The 19,208-nt window shown below is 38.5% G+C and overlaps 1 protein-coding gene across 2 annotated transcripts in view; it reads right to left on the bottom strand.

Annotated features, from left to right (window-relative positions):
• LOC103032727 (7-methylguanosine phosphate-specific 5'-nucleotidase) overlaps positions 1–19,208 on the bottom strand; it is a 31,060-nt gene continuing 11,852 nt past the window's right edge. For both annotated transcript variants that reach the window (XM_049464721.1, XM_049464722.1), the window contains 8 exons: positions 14,206–14,304; positions 11,418–11,487; positions 4,808–4,854; positions 3,898–3,983; positions 3,600–3,689; positions 2,961–3,123; positions 2,014–2,214; positions 1–1,030 (listed from right to left, as the gene is read on the bottom strand). In XM_049464721.1, the coding sequence (XP_049320678.1) occupies positions 920–1,030; positions 2,014–2,214; positions 2,961–3,123; positions 3,600–3,689; positions 3,898–3,983; positions 4,808–4,854; positions 11,418–11,487; positions 14,206–14,304 (867 nt within the window). In that variant the 3' untranslated portion in view covers positions 1–919. The remainder of the gene's footprint in view (positions 1,031–2,013; positions 2,215–2,960; positions 3,124–3,599; positions 3,690–3,897; positions 3,984–4,807; positions 4,855–11,417; positions 11,488–14,205; positions 14,305–19,208) is intronic.

A 19,208-nucleotide genomic window follows, 5' to 3' on the forward strand; every position in this document is an offset into this window, starting at 1 on the left:
TGAGTGTCATCAGTAAAGCAACTTTTATTAATAGATTTTCATTTTGGGAAAGTATGAAGTATAAAGGTATTATTCGGTCCGTAAAATGCCGCTCTGCACTGATGACACGGGAGCATGGTAGGATTTTTTTTTGAGGAGAATAAAAGTAAAGTCTGTTAAATATTAAAGGACATGGTGAGGTTTTAAACTGTAGCTGCACTGATTATTAGCTGTCGTTATAAGCATCACATTTCTGCTTTTACTCACCAAGTAAAACAACACATTACAAACACAGTATAGGTGAAGATATCAATATAAAAAAATCAGAAAACACAGGGACATTATCAGTGGAATTCCGAAAAAAAACAACAACACCCTATATATACATATATAGCTAAAAGTATTCACTCAAGCACCAAATCACTGAAACCAGTGTTCTTCTGGTAAACCCCAAACACAGATCGCCAGACAAAAGAAGCTGCAAAGGGCCGACAGCATATTAACCCCTATGGATTTAGAATGGATTGTCACTGTGTTTATATGCATGTGACTGAGGACAAGCGAATACTTTTAGCAATATAGTCTATACATAGAATATATAAAAACTTTGTGCATAAAGACAGACGTTAGCAATTTAACCGTAGATTAAAATCAGTAGCAGATTAAAATAACACTACAAACAAACAATCATCTTTTTTTTTCACTTCTTCGAGACAGTAGGTATTTGTACACCATGGACTGCTAACTGTGTGCCAGGAAAGCTTAAATCTTTCACCAAAAGAATAGGAGGAAAGCTGAACAAGAGGGAGGCAGAGGGGATTATTTAAATGTTCTTATTACTTATAAACGATTGAGTATGTAACTTAGGGGCAGCAGCTGAGTAATACTAGCCACTGATTGGTCAGGTCTTCCTCAGGCAGTGTGGCCAACAGTTGAACCTTCATTTTCCCTCAGTGATGTAATTGAGGATGGCGTTGGGAACTTCCAGCGTTTCATCTTTCTCCAGCACAATGTCATACGAGTCGACATACGCACTCCTCCTTTCCTCAACCTTAAACAGCAAAAAAGAAAACAATTCATTTTTTTTAAAAGGAAAAGTTGGTGAAAAACTACACTTACACTTAGTTAAGTAACTCAGTAGCTAAGAGGGTTTGTGTTTCAAATTTACTGAATGAGTGATTTTACAATAGCGATGGGGCTAATGTAGCAGAGAATTAGACAGAAATAGTCCCAAAACACAATCCAATTAAACAAAGGGTGTTTTTTACACCAGCACTCATTTTTCATACTGGCAAAAACATGATCCGATCTCAAACCAGACCATCACATACACTCCTCATATTTTAGCTAAACTGCTGTTCAGGTGCAGTTTAACACGATTTATTACCCAGATAATTACTAAAGCTATCTCTGTATGAAAGAATGTGTCAATAGAAAATCTTGGCAATAAAAGCCACTGCTTAAAATGTAACAGTACATTAAGATGAACTAGTAAGTAAGGTAATACACATCAAAATGACTTATTATTATGTGTGCTAGATCTGCTAGCACAAATGACAACTATAACAATATTTAACAATGTTTAATATGAAATTATTTCATTTTTAACATGTGCACCTGGATCAATAAATGGAAAATTTTAATCAAAAATATGATCATTATGATTTCTACTGGGTCCCTGTTTCAGTGGTTTAGTCTATATGATGATGGTAGAAACGATCAGGTGAATATGGATGCATTTTAGTTACTACTGTGAAGCTCCAGCTCATCCCAAACCACCTCAAATCACCATCTCAGTTCATCAGGTTTTTTTACTTTTTTACTGTTTACAGATATAATACCAGTCAACAAGGTTTGGGGATAAAATATCACTAAATGGCAGAATTTACAGGACAAATGAGAAACACAACGTACAGAAGAAAACAATATACTGAGTTTAAATGGAGAATTAGGTTAACCCGTCCATATTGTAACCAAAACACCAATAATAAATAATGATTTTACTTTACTTCAGCTTTATGACAGTGTTGTTACCTTATCATTGAGATAACCTATGCGAAGAATATTTTGCGCATTCTGGATCCCGTCAGCCATCGTCAGGTCTCCCAAAGAGTCTCCCAGCAGCAGAATGTTGGGCCGATCCTGAAGCTGGCCAAACATGTCTGGGTTCAGTAAGGCGCTCTCCTTTTTGTTAAATGTGTGGATTAAGGGCTCTTTAAATGCACATAAAACACCCTGAAACAAGAGAAAAGGAATATTCACTGTTACATTTTTCATTTATCCTACTTCAGCACTAAAGCAAGGGAGCAGTTTTGGTAGATACTAATCACTCGGGCTGAGTGACAGAGAAAGAAAGTTCAGCACAGTGTTGGTGTATTAACAGTTTAAACATACTGCACATTTGATCGTACTTCCCTGGCCATTAAAAACATTCTGGTATGTCAATACCGACATTTTAAAACAGGAAATGTGCAGGGCAGTATGTCTCCAGGGCCAGAGTTAGGAAACACGGAACTAAAGCCACAATGGCTCTCAGTGGTCCTGGAAGGTTCAAACACTTTGGTTATTTTCTCTTAACACAAGCACTAAACGCAAACCCTCAAAGACTGAGCTTTACAGCCCTTCAGCTAAAGTTTGGACACGCTGTAATCCTTGCAGCAATACTTCTTTTAGCTCTGTTAAACTGTTATTCAGAGAATCAGTTAAATTGTTTTACTCTACTCACGACTTCAGTTAAACACCATCTCTACTGTGAAACATGGTGGTGGCAGCATCATACTGAAGGGATGCTCATGTTTCATTCTCAAACACAGACAAATTAAAACTGTCACTAAAAACAGGTAGGAGCAATGTGTCACAGCCTCAAGTCAACTTCTGCTGCATCTGTAACTCTGCTGTCTGGAATTTTCTTGCTATTTATTTGTATTATTAGCATAATTATGTTTATAAATAAGTAAGAACAGTAAATTTGAGACACTCACCTTTTCATTGTACTCCATGTAGTTGGAAAAGACTCGCACATTAGGGTGGAACACGCCGTTGTGTCTGATCACCTCTTCCAGGATATCTCCCACCCCAGCCGAAAAGATGAGCAAAGGGATGGAGTGATGCTTCAACAAGTCGAAGAAACCCTGATAACCTTCCCTACACACACACACACACACACACACACACACACACTATTGCAGCACTATTGTAGGAGTAATGTAAGGAATAATGCTCATGATGCAGTAATCTGAGGATGGTCATGAAACTAAATGCATTTTTTAACTGATGAAATGGACAAAATATATATATTTTTTAATTGGAGTGCTTATTTCCTTTTATTCTCGAACTTCCCTATCTATTGTTGTACGATAATTATGGTCTGTTTATTCCCCAAGTTAGTTACAGTTGTGGTGGGACATTTCTATACACTCATCACAGACTCTTTTCACTTTAAAAAGAGTTATTTTAAGACAGGTTAATGGGGATAAACACTGATGTCTAAATTCCACTATTGATAACACAACCATTCCATTTACTTTTGTATATTTTTTGCAATTTAAAATGAACAATGAAATTTAAAATGTAGGTAATTTTCCAAAGAACGAACACAATTGTTTTGTAAGGGTATTGACCTGAGCATGGCATTAGACTCCCTCACGGCCTCGGCCAGCTGATCTTTCCCGATTTGCTGCTCAACCAACAGGTTGTGGGCCTTTGTCCACCTAATGGGGAAAAAATACAAAAAAACAGTTCATCCTAGTTAGAAGTTTACTACCAGTGGTAAGAGCAGCATTCAGTCCTTTTCTATAAATTATTAACTCAATTCACCTTAAAAACACCTTATTTGTGATTAAATGCACTTAATTTCATTTGTTAAAAAGAAAATATAATCAAAGGTTAAAATGAAGTTTCATGACCATCATCACCTACCATTCTACCATTAAAGGTGTCTTCTCCTCGACAGACCGGGTGTCATCAATCTCAATCGGGTAATAATGGCTTAACAATTCTGACATCTGAATGAAGGAGATAAACACACTAATAAACAGTGAAAATGTAATCATTTTAAGCTCTTAACAGGGAAATGGGCTATGGAATGATTGCCAAAATGAAAGCAAACACTACCGTGAAAAGATGTAAATTTACAAGATGCATTGCTTTTCCACACCAACATGCAGAATACGTGCCAAAATTACATGCAAAACCACTATTATATCACATTTCACTGCAGTTGATCTCTTTATTGAAAAACAATATACAAGAATTTCCATTTTCAAAACCAAATGCTGAATCAACTGCACTGTATTCCACTGGGTGGCGCTGCGAATGTTCAAAAGCAAATCATAATGCACAGAGATTGATTGCATTTTGTCTGGGAGCAGTATTTGTGCCAAAATTAAATGCAATCACTTTCCAATCAGAACCCACAACTGAAATTGGGGGTCAGTAGCGCTCTGAATGAAGGCCGGCACAGTTACAGACGACTGCATGCTTTTCAGAGTTGAGTAGATCGTAACACAGGCCCGGTTCTCACACTTGGGGCTTCACACTAGGCTTTTTTTCTGGACCTGGGTCAGAGTTAGGGCTGCACGATACCTGATAAAATTTACATTGCAAATGTTATATATATGTTACCTAATGTTATCTATATATGTTGATATATATATATATCAGAATATTAAACAATATTCTAAGCTATGCTCTGTTATCTATTTCCTCTTACACATTACCATATATTACTGAACCTTTGATGTTAGACATGATGTGGGTTACCACTTGATCCACCGTTACCCACTATACCCGGCCTTTAACATCATAATCGTAATAATGAATTGCCTACCTTAGACTTGCATTCTTCACTTATAAGGGTGCTGTTATGAAGGATATCTGTGAGGAGAAGCAAACTTATAATGCTTAACATTCATGTGGGTTTTACCTTTTTCTTCTTCTTCTTTTTTTTTTTAAACAACCCCAATTTTATTTTTTTTAATATATATATTTTTTCAAACATTGGCTGCTTTTGCATGATGCAATCTAGCAGTGATTCGCTCAGATAAGAACATCCAGGAAAAAATGTGTAAACAATGGTTTTAAAAGCACACCCAGCTCAATTCTGGATTTTAAAATAGCTTTCTTGACGGCTGTACTAGCATCCATTAGCACTTTTTTCTCGCGGATATTCATATCAATAGCAGAATCCTCTCCGAGCAAAAATTGAGCTGGTGAAAAAAGAATGTGGTCCAGCGGCGAAGACAACATACGTGTTTACTGGAGGATACTGCCAGAACACATGCATGAATGTACCAGTAACAAATTTATAATCAATTGGTGGGCAATTTTTTTTTTAAAGAAAAGAATATGTTATCCCAAATTAGATCCCAGTCCAGATCCATATCTTTAGCAGACAGGTCACTGTGCTAAACGATTACTATGCCAAGTGTTTGTAAAATATTAGACGTAGGTTTGCCGTAAAGATTAGAAACTACACCACGAGAGATACAGATACATTTAAAATATTCCAGTAAAGGATGTGTTGCTAAAGGAGCATTCCAGGGGACCCCATATGCCCGTAAGGCTGCCCGGAGTCTGAGATATAAAAAATAGGAAGAACCTGGAATAGAATAAGAAGTTTTAATATCATTAAAGTGTTTAAGACCCTTTTTATCAAATATATCTTCTCAAGTTGAAATATTTAATCTAGCTCATTAGGTGAAGTTAAAGTGCCCATTATCTCAGTAAGGATAGCTAAAAAAACAAATTATACGATTTACTCGACGTTTTCTGTTATTCCAGATGAAAGATCTACACTCTTTGTCTAGCTCTTTAAAAAATCTTTCTGGGGGAGGAAAATGGATCATAAAAAACAAAAATGAGACTCGAGGAAGGATATTATTTTGACCACAGAAATTCTACCATGAAGAGAGCAGTGTAATCCTTTCCATCGTTTCAGATTGCCTTTCCTTTTCCCCATCAGATATCGATTATTTAGAGAGCACATATGATTAACATTGGGGGATATTTGTATACCTAAATCATACCTGTCAAGTTTTGGACTTAAAAATAAGGGAAATTTTCCGTCACCTGCTTCGAGTCGCCCACAGAATCCCTTATATTTTAAGACAGGTTTACAATAAATCTAAAATAACCACCTGGGAACCTTTAACAAACTACAATTAGATTATCAGAATCTGATAGGTCTATCTTTGTTGACACTGAAATATTGTGGACATTCCTATATATGTAATTCTTATACTACAGCCTAAGTAAAACCCTTTTCTAGACATTTACATGAAATCATCAGCTTTTACAAAAAGGACATGGACCAGATATATTGCATAAGTAAATATTAGTCCAAAGGGGCCTAAACAATTAATAATTTAATTAATACTTCTTTCTATTGATCAATTCAGTTAATTTCAGCCCTCTTCACATTTTCTCTCTCTCCAGATCAACCATCTCTTCTGCCCCTTCTAAATAATAACTTCCACCACAATACTCTAAAACTAGCACCGAACTAATAAAATAAATACAGTTTCGTTCATTATAGCTTACAGTAGGCCTGCAATCCTAAATTAATAAACACAGTTTGAAAATGAAATCCGACTAGCTCTCACAGCGAGGGGGGCGGGGCTTTCCTACATTGCGCTCCGCAAAACCAGGAACCTGATTGGCTGTTTCACCTGAAAGGAGGGACTTTCTCCTTGAACCGGCACTACCATTGGTTAAGAGACACAGTGACCAGTGCCCTGTCGCCTCAATAATAAAGTTTTTTTTTTATATATACAATACGGGAAATTTACGGGAAAATACTATTACGGGAGGACGGCGGGAAAGAGGAGTAAAATACGGCAGTTTCCCGGCCAAAACGGGAGACTTGACAGGTATGATCTAAATATTTGAATCCCAGCTGTTTCATTTGCATAGGAGGCCCGCCAGAAAGGAGAGGTGGTGGAAGTCTGTGTTCAGAGGCATCAACTGTGATTTAGCCCAGTTAATTTTATACCCAGAATATGTACAGAATTTCTCAAACAGTGAAAGTATCTGGGAAATGGATTGCTCTGGGTTGGAGAGGTAACAACCCCAATTTTAATGAAGTGTGGACATGAATAATAAAAAAAAAAGAATATGATGATTTTTAAATCTTTTTTTTAACCTGTTTTACATTGAAAACACTACAAAGACAATATTTAAAGTTCAAACGGATAAACTTTATTGGTTTTTGGTAATATTCACTCATTTTAAATTTGATGCTGCAGCATATTCCAGTTGGCACAGGGGCAACAAAAACATGCTAAAGTTGAATACTCAAAAGACACTTGTTTGGAACAGGAGACCAGGTTAATTGAAAGGCTAATTTCTGATGGTACGAGGGTGTGATGGTGCCCATGGCCTGGGTAACGTGCACATCTGTGAAGCACCATTAATGCTGAAAGATACAAACCATCCAAGCAAAATCTTTTTGAGGGACGTCCAGCTTATTGCAGCAAGACAATGCCGAACACATTCTGCACATTCTACAGCAACTTTGCTTCGTAGTAAAAGAGTGTAAGTACTAGACTGGCCTGCCTGCAGTCCAGGACCAAATGGCATTATAAAAATCTGTGGCACATTATGACAACGGAGACCCTGGATTGTTGTGCAACTGAAGTTGTACATCAAGCAAGAATGGAAAAGAATTCCACCTACAAAGTGGAACCTTCATCTATTAGTGTCCTCAGTTCCTAAACGCTTATGGAGTGTTGTTAAAAGGAAAGGTGATGTAACACAGTGGTAAACTCGACCGTGTCCCAACTTCTTTGGAACATTCTTTGCAGCATCAAATTCTAAATGATTGAATATTTGCAAAATACAACAAAGTTTATCAGTTTGAACTGTAAATATTTTGTCTCTGTAGTATATTCAATCAAATATAGATTGAAAAGGATTTGCAAATCATCATTTTCTGTTTTTATTCATGTTTCACACAACATCCCCAACACTATTTGGGTGGTGGGTCATTGTCAGCACTGAATATAATTTTTTTAATCTGCTCATGTTATGAAAAATAGTTTTATGTAACAGTGTTGCAAGTATTTAACCTTTCTCAGCATTACATGGCTGTGTGTGACACAATGACCCCTTGTTACTATAACCAATACTATATAAAAGTTATATTTGGTAAATTTCTCTATAATTAATTTCACACCAAACCCACTCTAACTCTTTAAATACCAACTGACAAATTCTGGAATTCCAATTGGACAATTCTTCAATAAAAAGATAAAAGTATTACTAAAGTTTAAGTAGGTATTTTACTGTGATATAGGAGCATTATACATTCAGTAAACTTCATCCAGGATGTCTCTGTACAGCTGCATTCATCTTTCCCTCTATCCTGACTAGTCTGCCAGTTCCTGCTGCTGAAAAACATCCCCATAGCATGATGCTGCCTCCACCATGCTTGACTGTAGGGATGGTATTGGCCTCGTGATGAGCAGTGCCTGGTTTCCTCCAAACATGACGCCTGGCGTTCACACCAAAGAGATCAAACTTGGTCTCATCAGACCAGAGAATTTTGTTTCTCATGGTCTGAGAGTCCTTCAGGTGCCTTTTGGTAAATTCCAGATGGGCTGCCTTGTGCCTTTTACTAAGGAGTGGCTTTGGCCTGGCCACTCTGCCATACAGGCCTGATTGGTGGATTGCTGCAGAGATGGTTGTCCTTGTGCAAGGTTCTCCTCTCTCCATGGAGGAACGCTGGATCTCTCACATCGGGTTCTTGGTCACGTCCTTGACCGAGGCCCTTCTCCCCCGATCGCTTAATTTAGATGGCCGGCGAGCTCTAGGAAGAGTCCTGGTGGTTCCAAACTTCTTCAGTTTATGAATGATGGAGGCCACTCTGCTCATTAGAACCTTTAAAGCATCAGAATTTTTTCTGTATCCTTCCCCAGATTTGTGCCTCGAGACAATTTTGTCTCGGTGGTCTACAGACAATTCCTTTGACTTCATGCTTGGTGTTTGCGCTCTGACATGCACAGGGTTCATACACTTTTAATACCTTTAAATTCAAGGACTTTCCATGACTTATCAAGCACCAAAAACAAAAGTATTCCAGTACTGAATATCCTGAAAATTTATGTAAACTGTAAGACACCAGTGACTTTAAATTACCAGCAGCAGATGAGCAACAAACTGTTGTGCACAGTTTGTTTTCAACTGGGCTTGCAATGAATCTATACATTTCCAGTTATGTTCGGGCCATCCATTGACACTTGCCACAGATGACGCAGGTTCAGTTTCTCAACACACTGGTTAAAATGCTGAAGCATTGTGTGGGAGTCCGCATGCCCCATAAACCGTGAGCTAAAATACCTTGTTACGACTCGATCAGCTCTCACAGTCTTACATGAACATCCATCTGCTTGTCCTGTGACTTGCAGTTTAAGCTTTCATCATAAAGGAGCACATACTCGCTGGATTTCGACACTTGTTGAACAAGCATGGTCTGAAAATATGGCGCTAGTCCATAACATGTTAAATAAGCACATTTGCGCTCTCCACATGTGAATGACTTGGCTATCTCGCTATCAGGAAACATTTCCTGGAAAGGTTTGCCCACATCCTCGCATGACCTATATGAATAATGTTTGTCCATCACATTTAAAGCCCACATTATTTTGGATTTCAGGCAATCATTTTTCGTCACAAAAGAGGACAGTGTTGGAGCCCGAGCAGTCTCCCTGTCCGAACTGGAGCTCTCGCCGGCCACAGTGGTGGTAAATTCTCTGGGCCTGGAGCTCGCCGCTGCATTTTTCGGCACAAAAAAGCTCTTAACAGAAGCGCTGGCTTCTACGCTTTTTTTCAGTTCACAGTGTTTGCTTCCTTTCATATGACTTTTCAATGCCGACCCATATTTCCAATGTCAAACTTCTTAATGCAGTACTGACATGCCGCCATGTGTTTATTAGTGCTGTCTGGCTGAAGCCAGTCCTTGTAGTCATTTTCCAGCCATCGCTGATTAAACGAACACTTTCCAGGCATTCTTACAAGGCGCGCAACGAAGCTCGACCGCGAAAAATGTTTAGTGAACGCTACTAGCTAAAAGACTGTCCAGGCTAACCAGCTAACAACGTGACACACATTCCTAATACCACGCCCAAAACTGTGCACGTTCATTTGAAATACGGGCCGCAATTGGTCATCTAATATATGATGTTACTATCAACATTTGTTTTATATTATTAGTTTAAAAGGCGAAAGGAGCTCATTACTCTATTTTCCATGACTTTTAAGTACTTTTATACATTTTGTTATTTTTCAAGGACTATTCAGTACTGGATTTTAGCATGTTCATTTTCCATGACTTTCCAGGTTTTCCAGGACCCGTACGAACCCTGCATGCAGTCAACTGTGGGACCTTATATAGACAGGTGTGTGCCTTTCCAAATCATGTCCAGTCAGCTGGATTTACCACAGGTGGACTCCATTTAAGCTGTAGAAACATCTGAAGGATGGAAACAGGATGCACCTGAGCTCAATTTTGAGCAAATGTGATTCCTCAGTTTTTTAATACATTTTTAATACATTTTTTCACATGGTCATTATGGGGTATTTTGTGTAGATTTTTGAGGAAAGAGATTAATATAATACAATTTGGAATAAGGCTGTAACGTAACAAAATGTGGAAAAAGGGAAGCGCTGTGAGTACTTTCCGGATGCACTGTATAACCGTCCGCACCACATACAAATAAAAATTGTTACTGTAACAGGTCTAACTGCAGGTGTAAATACAGTGGCTTGCAAAAGTATGTATACCCCTTGAGCTTTTCACACTTTGATTTTGTTCCCTTACCACAAATTTAAATGTATTTTATTAAAATTTTAAGTGATTGCCCAACACAAATTAGTGGAATGAAAATGATATGTGGTTTTACATTTTAATCAAATACAAAGTGTGAAATGAAAAAGTATTCAGCACCCCTATATCAATACTGATTGGAGCCACCTTTCGCTGCAAGTTTTGGGTATGATGCTTGAAACTTCTTCACATTTATCTATGACCTGTCTATTGAATTCCTTGGTCTTCTTAATGCCGTTTGTTCAGTAGTCTTCTCTAACAATTCACTGAGGTCCTTCACCGAACAGGTGTAAAATTGAGACCAAATTACACACAGCTGGACTCTGTTAACTAATTAAGTAACTTCTGAAGGCAAATATTGCACTGGATTTCATTTAGGGCTTTCAGAGTGAAGGGGGATGAATAATTTTACACTGCTCGTCACACTATTTGGATTTTTATTTGCTTAAATTTATCATTTTTGTTCCATTTCACAATTATGTTGTATTTTGTGTTGGTCTATCATCTAAAATCTAAATACATTTATATTGTGGTTGTAAGGTGACAAAAGGGCTTACAAGGTATGAATACTTTTGCATGCCACTGTACATAGCTTTAAGAGTGTCCAAGTACTTACTGTGTGTTGTGGGGCAACGGTTTCCATTATAAGCAAACCTTGTTAGCGTCATATCAAAGTCCGAAATAACCTGAAGAAAAAAAAAAAATGAACCTGTTCATATACATATTTTTCACCAAAGAGTCACGTATTCAGTGTAACATTCAGAGACAAGCAGTCAAAGAGTGTGGATTACTGGAACCGTCATCACTGCTGCACCTGATACATTGCTAATTCAAAAAAACTCAACCCCTATTTTCCTCTTGGACGCTTTTATAAATGCAGTCATTTCAGGGAATTGTCCTGCTGGAAAGAAATCTTTTCTGAAGACAAAGCTCTCTCGTAATCTCAACAAGGATTTACCTACAGTATCTCACACATACCCCTCACATTTCTGTAAATATTTAATGAAATTTTTCATTGGACAGCAGTGAAGATATGACACTCAGCGTACAGCTTGTATAACCATGTAAATTTACTCACTCACTCACTCACTCACTGTCAACCACTTCCTCCATTAAGGGTCGCGGGGGGCTGTAGTCTATCCCAGCCAGCACACATTCACTCACACACTGACACCTAGGGGGCCTTTTTATCCAACATCCAATTAGCCTGAACTCTTTGGACTGTGGGAGGAAACCGGAGCACCCAGAGGAAATCCACGCCGACACGGGAGAACGTGCAAACTCCACACAAACCCAGGCAGTCTTGCTGTGAGGCGGCAGTGCTACCCACTGCACCACCCTGTCACCTCACTCACAGCAATTAATGTCTAAACCACTGCAACATAGATGAGTACACCCCTAAGTGAAAATGGCCAAATAGTGTCAATACTGTGTGTGGCCACCATAATCGCTGCCTAACTCTTTTGGGCATGGAGTTCAAAGGATGCCACTGGAACACTCTTTCCCTCCATGTCGACATGACAGAGCTGGTAGATGTTAAAGACCTTGCGCTCCTCCACTTTCTGTTTTAGGATGCAACAGAGGTGCTTATTAGGGTTTTGGTTTGGAGACATGCTTGGCCAGTCCGTAACTTTATCTTCAGCTTCCTCTGCAAAGCAGTTGTCATCTTGGAGGTGCGTTTGACTCGTTATTATGTTGGAAAAATGCTATGCAGCCCAGATTCTGAAGGGAGGGGATCAAGCTCTGCTTTAGAATGTCACTGTATATGTTGGATTTCAGCTCCCCAATGCCAAAAGACTACATGTAGCCCTGGACTATCACCATGCTTGACAGTAGACAAGGGGCAGTTTTCTTGGTATTCTTTACCAGGGCACCACCAAACATGGTGGACAACATCTGAGCCAAACAAGTTTATCATGGTCCCGTTAGAGCACAAGACACGGTTCCAGTAATCCACACTCTTTGACTGCTTGTCCCTGGATGTTACACTGAATACATGACTCTTTGGTGGAAAATATGCAACTTTGCAAGTTCTGAAATCGTGGGAGGGGTCTGAAATGTTCATTATATGTGCATATCCACTGTGAGAGACATAAGCTTAAAAAAAAAATCTAGAAATCACTAGTGATGGGATGATCCACTTTTTTTTTTTTTTAGCTCCTATCCGATTTCGATATAAAACTGAAATAAAACTGCCGATACTGATTCAAATACCGATACTTTTAGTTCATTATTGGTACTATGATTAAGGTTACATAGTAAGGCTGAAACAGACCACACAGCCCTTTGAAGAGTATACACAAGTTCATTCCAAAATCATTTAACACATTTTATATACAAACAGACATACAATATTTTTCTTTCAAATTAAATATATAATTTTTTATTAAATATTAAAAAAATAATCAAATTAAATACGTTTAATATTAAATACAGGGCTCTAGACAATTTTTTTTGCACTGGTTGAGCAGGAGACTTTTTTTTTTTTTACATGTAGCGTAGTGTATCAGCTGCAATTGTTAATGGCTAACTGGCTAGCTGTATTTCCGAGCTGAATTAATCACTGTTTTTTTAATAACAGGTTGATTTCTTGGTGCTGGTTAGCTTGGGTAGGATCTGTGGTTTGATATTCGATGTGGATTATGGATGTAGTTTACTTGAGTTGTTCACAATGCCTGAATGGAGCTGTTGGCTCAGTTCTAGCTAGGCGAACAGACTGCAGATGTTAATGGAGATGGCTAACGGCTGACTGGCGATGCTAACTGTTTTTCTGAACTAAATTAATCGCCGTTTTTACCAGCAGATGGGTGTGTGTTTGTACCGATATTGTATCAGATCGGTCCCATCTCTAGAAATCACATTGCATGATTTTTGTTCAGCTGATTTGACATTAGTTATTTTGAGGCCACATCAAATGTACACTGTTATACAAGCTGTACACCAGACTACTTTAATTTATATCAAAGTGTCATAGTCTCAGTGTTGTCCCGTGAAAATATATCCTAAAATATTCACAAAAATGTAAGTGGTGGACTCACAAAGATACTGCATATTTAACTGTATTCATTTTTTTCTCTAAATTTTCAGGGCCTGCTAAAAAGAACCCCCCAGCATGATGCTACCACAAACATTACCAGTGCGTTTGTAAATCTGCAGTGTGGTGTCCATCTAACACGGGGTTCACTCTCATGGCCAAAATGGAAGAAGAACGGAACTAAGAGAAGAATTGATTAATCTTGTTTTGAACAGATGAGAATGGGTCCCCCCAGGATTTCTATTTTTGCTCACACTATTCATTTCTGAGAAGCTACTTGGCAACATAAGCTTCAAAAAGCTCTATACAAATAAATTTGATTTGATCTGAAGTGTAAAGTGAGCAGAAGAAGAATTAAGTGGATCAGTACCTGTAATTTTCCTGGTCCAGCACTGCGGATATTATGGATGATCTTTTCCACCTTTTCTCTCTCTTTCAGAATGGCAGAGGGTTTGGCTAGTTCTGGCACCTGAGTTTAAAGATAATAAACAATAAAACATGGTACCAGAAATAAAGAAGCAGATTTATAACAATACTGTTTTTAGAAATTCAGAAATATCTGCAATTGCCCTACAAACACATCTGGCTATGTGCTGACAATCTTGCACAAAATGTAAAAGCTGGTAAAAGCTGGGAAATTTTATTAAACATAACCGTTTTTATTTCATTTCTAAATTTTGCAAACATTCCCGACTGCAGACAGATCAGTACCTATTCCCTCTTCATGTCCAAAATGTCCATTTTCTGATCTATTTTCATACACATGGCACACTGGATTATAAGGTGCATTTTGCAACACTAGTAAGACACAGGGGTATTGGCATGTTTTCTTGTAATTCCACCCAGCGGCGAGACCTGTAAAGCTAAGTAAACAAAACAAAAATAAAAATAAAAAAACATTTTCTTTAAAAGCCAAACAAGCGCTGGATAATAATCTACACAGATTTCTCTCCTGAAAACTGTTTATTTGGTTTAGTAAAGCACCTCTGTTTATCTACACAGTAATTTTAAGGTTTCCGGTTAGCGGCTAATGCTGCCTGACAGTGCTACACTGAGGAACCCTGAGTGTTCTGGTATGCCAGGGCAATATTAGCTAGTAGTGTTAGCTGGGGTTAGCAGCAGGCTACAGTCTGTTAAGGCTTTTGAACGGAGAAAGAGCTAGTGCTTAGTGTGGTTAGCAGCTAATGCTAACACTGCTCCAGCAGCGCTAGCCGGGGTTAGCAGCAGGCTACAGGCTGAAAGTACTCACCTCTGAATGGCAAAAGAGCTAATACTAACACTGCTCTAGCCTGGGTGCTGGAAAACTAAACTAAAACTCCCGTGTACGGCGGCATATATGATATATGTTGCTTTGTAGGAATGGTAGCAGAAGCAGACTGATACCACTTATAATATTTTGCTCTCTCCCTCCTCCAGAACACTAATGCTTTCAATTTAAAAGAAAAAATCTGCTGCTGCTTTATTGCTTTCAAGCACCCATAGAAACACTAAGCAAACATTTTTTATTTAAATTATTCTCAGTCAAATACTCAACAGTTTAATGGTCCAGGTCCACATAGAACAATGTCAGGACCTGGACTGTGGCCCACCTATTAGTGACCTCTAGTAGAGACAATGGCCGTTTCTCAATCTGCATTCTTGTCTGTACTTGTGTTTTTGTGGACTCAGAAAACGTCATCAGTCGCAACCCAAGATCACAGTTAGCCAAGTACACAACAAAGAACCGGATGTGTTCTTGCTCCTCCCACTTTATCGAGGATGCATGAAAGGTGACTTCTTGAAAGGTGTAGACTTCTTACAGCCCGATTACCCAAAATGCACCTCGCAGCATTATCAGTGAGGATAGGCCTGTTGCGATAATTAAGTTATCGACATATCGTACAATAATTTTTAACCGCGAGCATTTTTGACGATAACAGCCATCGGGTCTCTGCGCGAGTTTGTTTAAATGAGAACGCTTGATTTCTACTGCTGCTCTCTCACCGGCTCTCTGTCTATGGCAAAGTCGAATCTGTCAGACAGCGACATCTATCTGTTACATTAAAAAATACGTTTATAGCAAGAGCTCTGGCTGAGCCATCTGTGTCTTTGATCAAATGGACACGTGTATGTCTGAGCTAATGTGTGTTTTACAGCATATGCATATATGATCAGAAAAAAGAATTTGCAACTTCCTATGGTTATATCTAGAGTTAAAAAATTTATTCATGTAAATGTTCCTTTCATCTATTTGTTGTTACTTTATTTTTTTTATAAAGGTCTGTTTAATATTTAGTGCAGTTTTTTCAGAACCCACAGAGGACCAGAGTGGTTGTACTTTTTTTAATTTTTATTAAATATTTGTTTTATTTATTTAGGATATTAAAATATTTTTATATTGGAAGCCCAATATCTGTTCTTAATAATAAAAAATTGTGTAATAGTATTATTATGCTAGTATATTATTACTGGGACAGTCTGTCTTAAAGCTCCTTTGGGAGCACCGAAGCAGGAAAAAAGTATTTTCTATAGTGACGCTTTAAAATAACAATTTTATCGTTTATCGCAATAATATCTGGGACAATATATCGTCCTGAAAATTTTGTTTTCGTGACAGGCCTAGCAGAGGAGAAGGTACTAGGGTTGTGCCAAAGGATGATATCATCGTCCATCGTCATATATGACCCACCATCGAGATGGATGTTAACCATCGCGATGCCATGCCCACATTTTTGTTTTTCCAAAAACATGCACGGACCTTCTTTAGGTCTCCTTCACCTAAAACTTTAGCAGGGACTGTAGGAAAAAGATCAAATCAGGTATATAACTTATATGAATTAGAGTCAGGGATGAAAATTAAAATACCCTACTGCTACAAATATGCCTAATTGGCATATTATTATATTATTTATAATTATTATTCTATTATATTTAGTATATTATATTAATATTACTATTTATATCTAGGTTACAGCTTGTCTTAAAAAATGAACAAAAGAAAATAAATTATGTAATTTCTATTATTATTAGAAAAATAACAAACAAAAATAAACCCAAAATGTTGTCAAAATATAATCTAACGAATTTCAAAACATAGAAACGAAAAACGTTAAAATGGTGTTAATATAACAGTTTAACAGCTGGATCAAACAGCTTCACCGCAGAAACCGGAGTCAGCTAGAGATCTTTAAACGGAACTTGGCCTGTCCATGTCTGAAAAGAATACAACAATTCTCTCATTAATCTCTACAAATTCTACAAATATCTAATAATTAAAAAAAATTGCAGTGCAAAGGCTACAAAATAAACTTGACACGAAGGTGTTTGTAAACAGGTTTATTAAAAGTTGAACAACAAAACGAAGCGTCAAAGCTTATGACTGGCTATGGCATTTACCTTTTTTTGAAAAAGCTTTAAAATAAATCATAATAGATTTTACTGTGATATCACAGCAGAACAAACAACAGAAAGAATAATGAATGATAATATAATAAGAGCAAGAAAAATATAAAACAAAACAAAAGCATGACTTCCCGAAATGCGCTAAACTGTAATAACTTAAAATGTTAAGAGGGCCGACATTGTGTAGCCTATTCCAACATGTTTACATGTCAATGTTTCTGGCCAAAAAAACAACATGTTGACTCTCTCTGGCTTTAATAAACTGCAGATTGTGGTGACCACGCCACCCGCGGTGCTGAAAACTCTTTCTACTGGTAGTGCATATTCAGAGATATTTTCGTGCGATTTTTGCCATTAGCGGAAACCTGCTCTTGTTATTTTTTCACAATATCAGTGGATCCTCTTCTCCGTGGATAGCACTTTCCTGCAGGTAGATGGCCATTTCTGCCTCAGCTCTTTGCTCGTCCGTGAGTGTTAATTCTCTTCCCTAAAAAGCTCCCCAAAGATGCCTTCTTTTTTGGGGGCACTTCCACGCACAGCGTCCTCTGGATGGTGTCTTCATATCTGCGCTCCATCTGCTCCAGGACAACACGCTTTAGGTTGGCTGTCAATTCAGAATCATCCTCGCATCTCTCCAACACACTTTCTAGATGCCAAAGCATGGGTACCAGGGAGGACATGGTGACATAGTTTACCACAGAAAGAATATCTGTGAAATCTGCCACTGGCTTCAGCGCCTTGTTCACAGATTCTAGAACACTTATGTCCTGCCACGTCAGCTGGGGCAGTGGTCGGCGGCTTTTGTCTTCAGCAAGTACACGTTTGATGGCTTGCGCTTGCTCCAGCATTCTTTCCACCGTGTGCTGTTTCGAGCCCCATCGCGTGGCACAATCCTGTCAGCAAAGACACAGGCTAGTTATCCACTTTAAGTCGGCCTAACAATAAGCTGCACATTAAATGATAAATTTGGCCAACCCTAATGCTAATTATTTTAAAAGCTATATACAAAGTGAAATAATAGTCGTTGTTAGAATTGTTTAAAATATTACCGTGATCAATGAAGGTTCTTTTCCATCTGCGCTTTCCGAAGCTCATTTGGCCGTAGCCAGCTGTGGGAAAACGCAGCGTTGACAGCTCGGCAAACTGCAAACGCACGGTCTGTACTCGCCCTCTGTTGCACAAGAGAGTTGTTGATGGCAAGGTTCAGGTTGTGGCCAAAGCAACTCAGCCATGGCCATTTGAGCTGCCGGATGGCAGCGACGTCGTTCGCCCCATTGTCAGAGGTTATGCAGGCGATCTTTTTTTCCTGTATGTCCCACTCCATGATTGTGCTGCGCAGAGCATCCTCCAAATTGTCCGCCGAGTGTGTCTCTGGCATGAAGCTGGTTTGTAGGCATTTGGACTGCATTTTCCACTCTTGGTTGACATAATGTGCGGACATGTATGGCATAATGTTGCAGCTGGACCACATATCAGTTGTCAAGGCCAAATATTCCACCTGACACAGCTCGGTTGCACGGCCTTGAAACTGGGCTTCTCCACCGTGTTGAACGATACCATTTCTTTGGACAGGTAGCGAGTTACACCTGTCAGCTCCTTCCACCGGTCACGGTCAGTTTTATATTTAGTGCTTTTCGCAAACATCCCAGATATGGTCGGTTGCGTTTTTTTGGCAAGACCTGAACACACAGACACGTTGATGGTTGCATATTTTTCAGGATGGTGAACACGCAGGTGATCACGTAGATTTGTTGTCTGTCCATCTTTGACACGGACCACAGATGCGAAAATCTTGCAGACACATTTATTTAAATCTTTTGGCAGCCCACGCTCATCTGGTTCAAAACCAAAGAAATTCCAAATAGGCGAAGTGGTGGCCTTTTTTCCACACAACTCCTGCGTCATGGTAGGTTGCCAAATGTTTAAATGAAATGCGCCTCTCTAACAGAATTAAACTGACACTTTTAACCATTAACATTCAAGCAGCTTTTT

The sequence above is a fragment of the Astyanax mexicanus genome, chromosome 15, assembly GCF_023375975.1.
Source record: "Astyanax mexicanus isolate ESR-SI-001 chromosome 15, AstMex3_surface, whole genome shotgun sequence".
NCBI lineage: Eukaryota > Metazoa > Chordata > Actinopteri > Characiformes > Acestrorhamphidae > Astyanax > Astyanax mexicanus.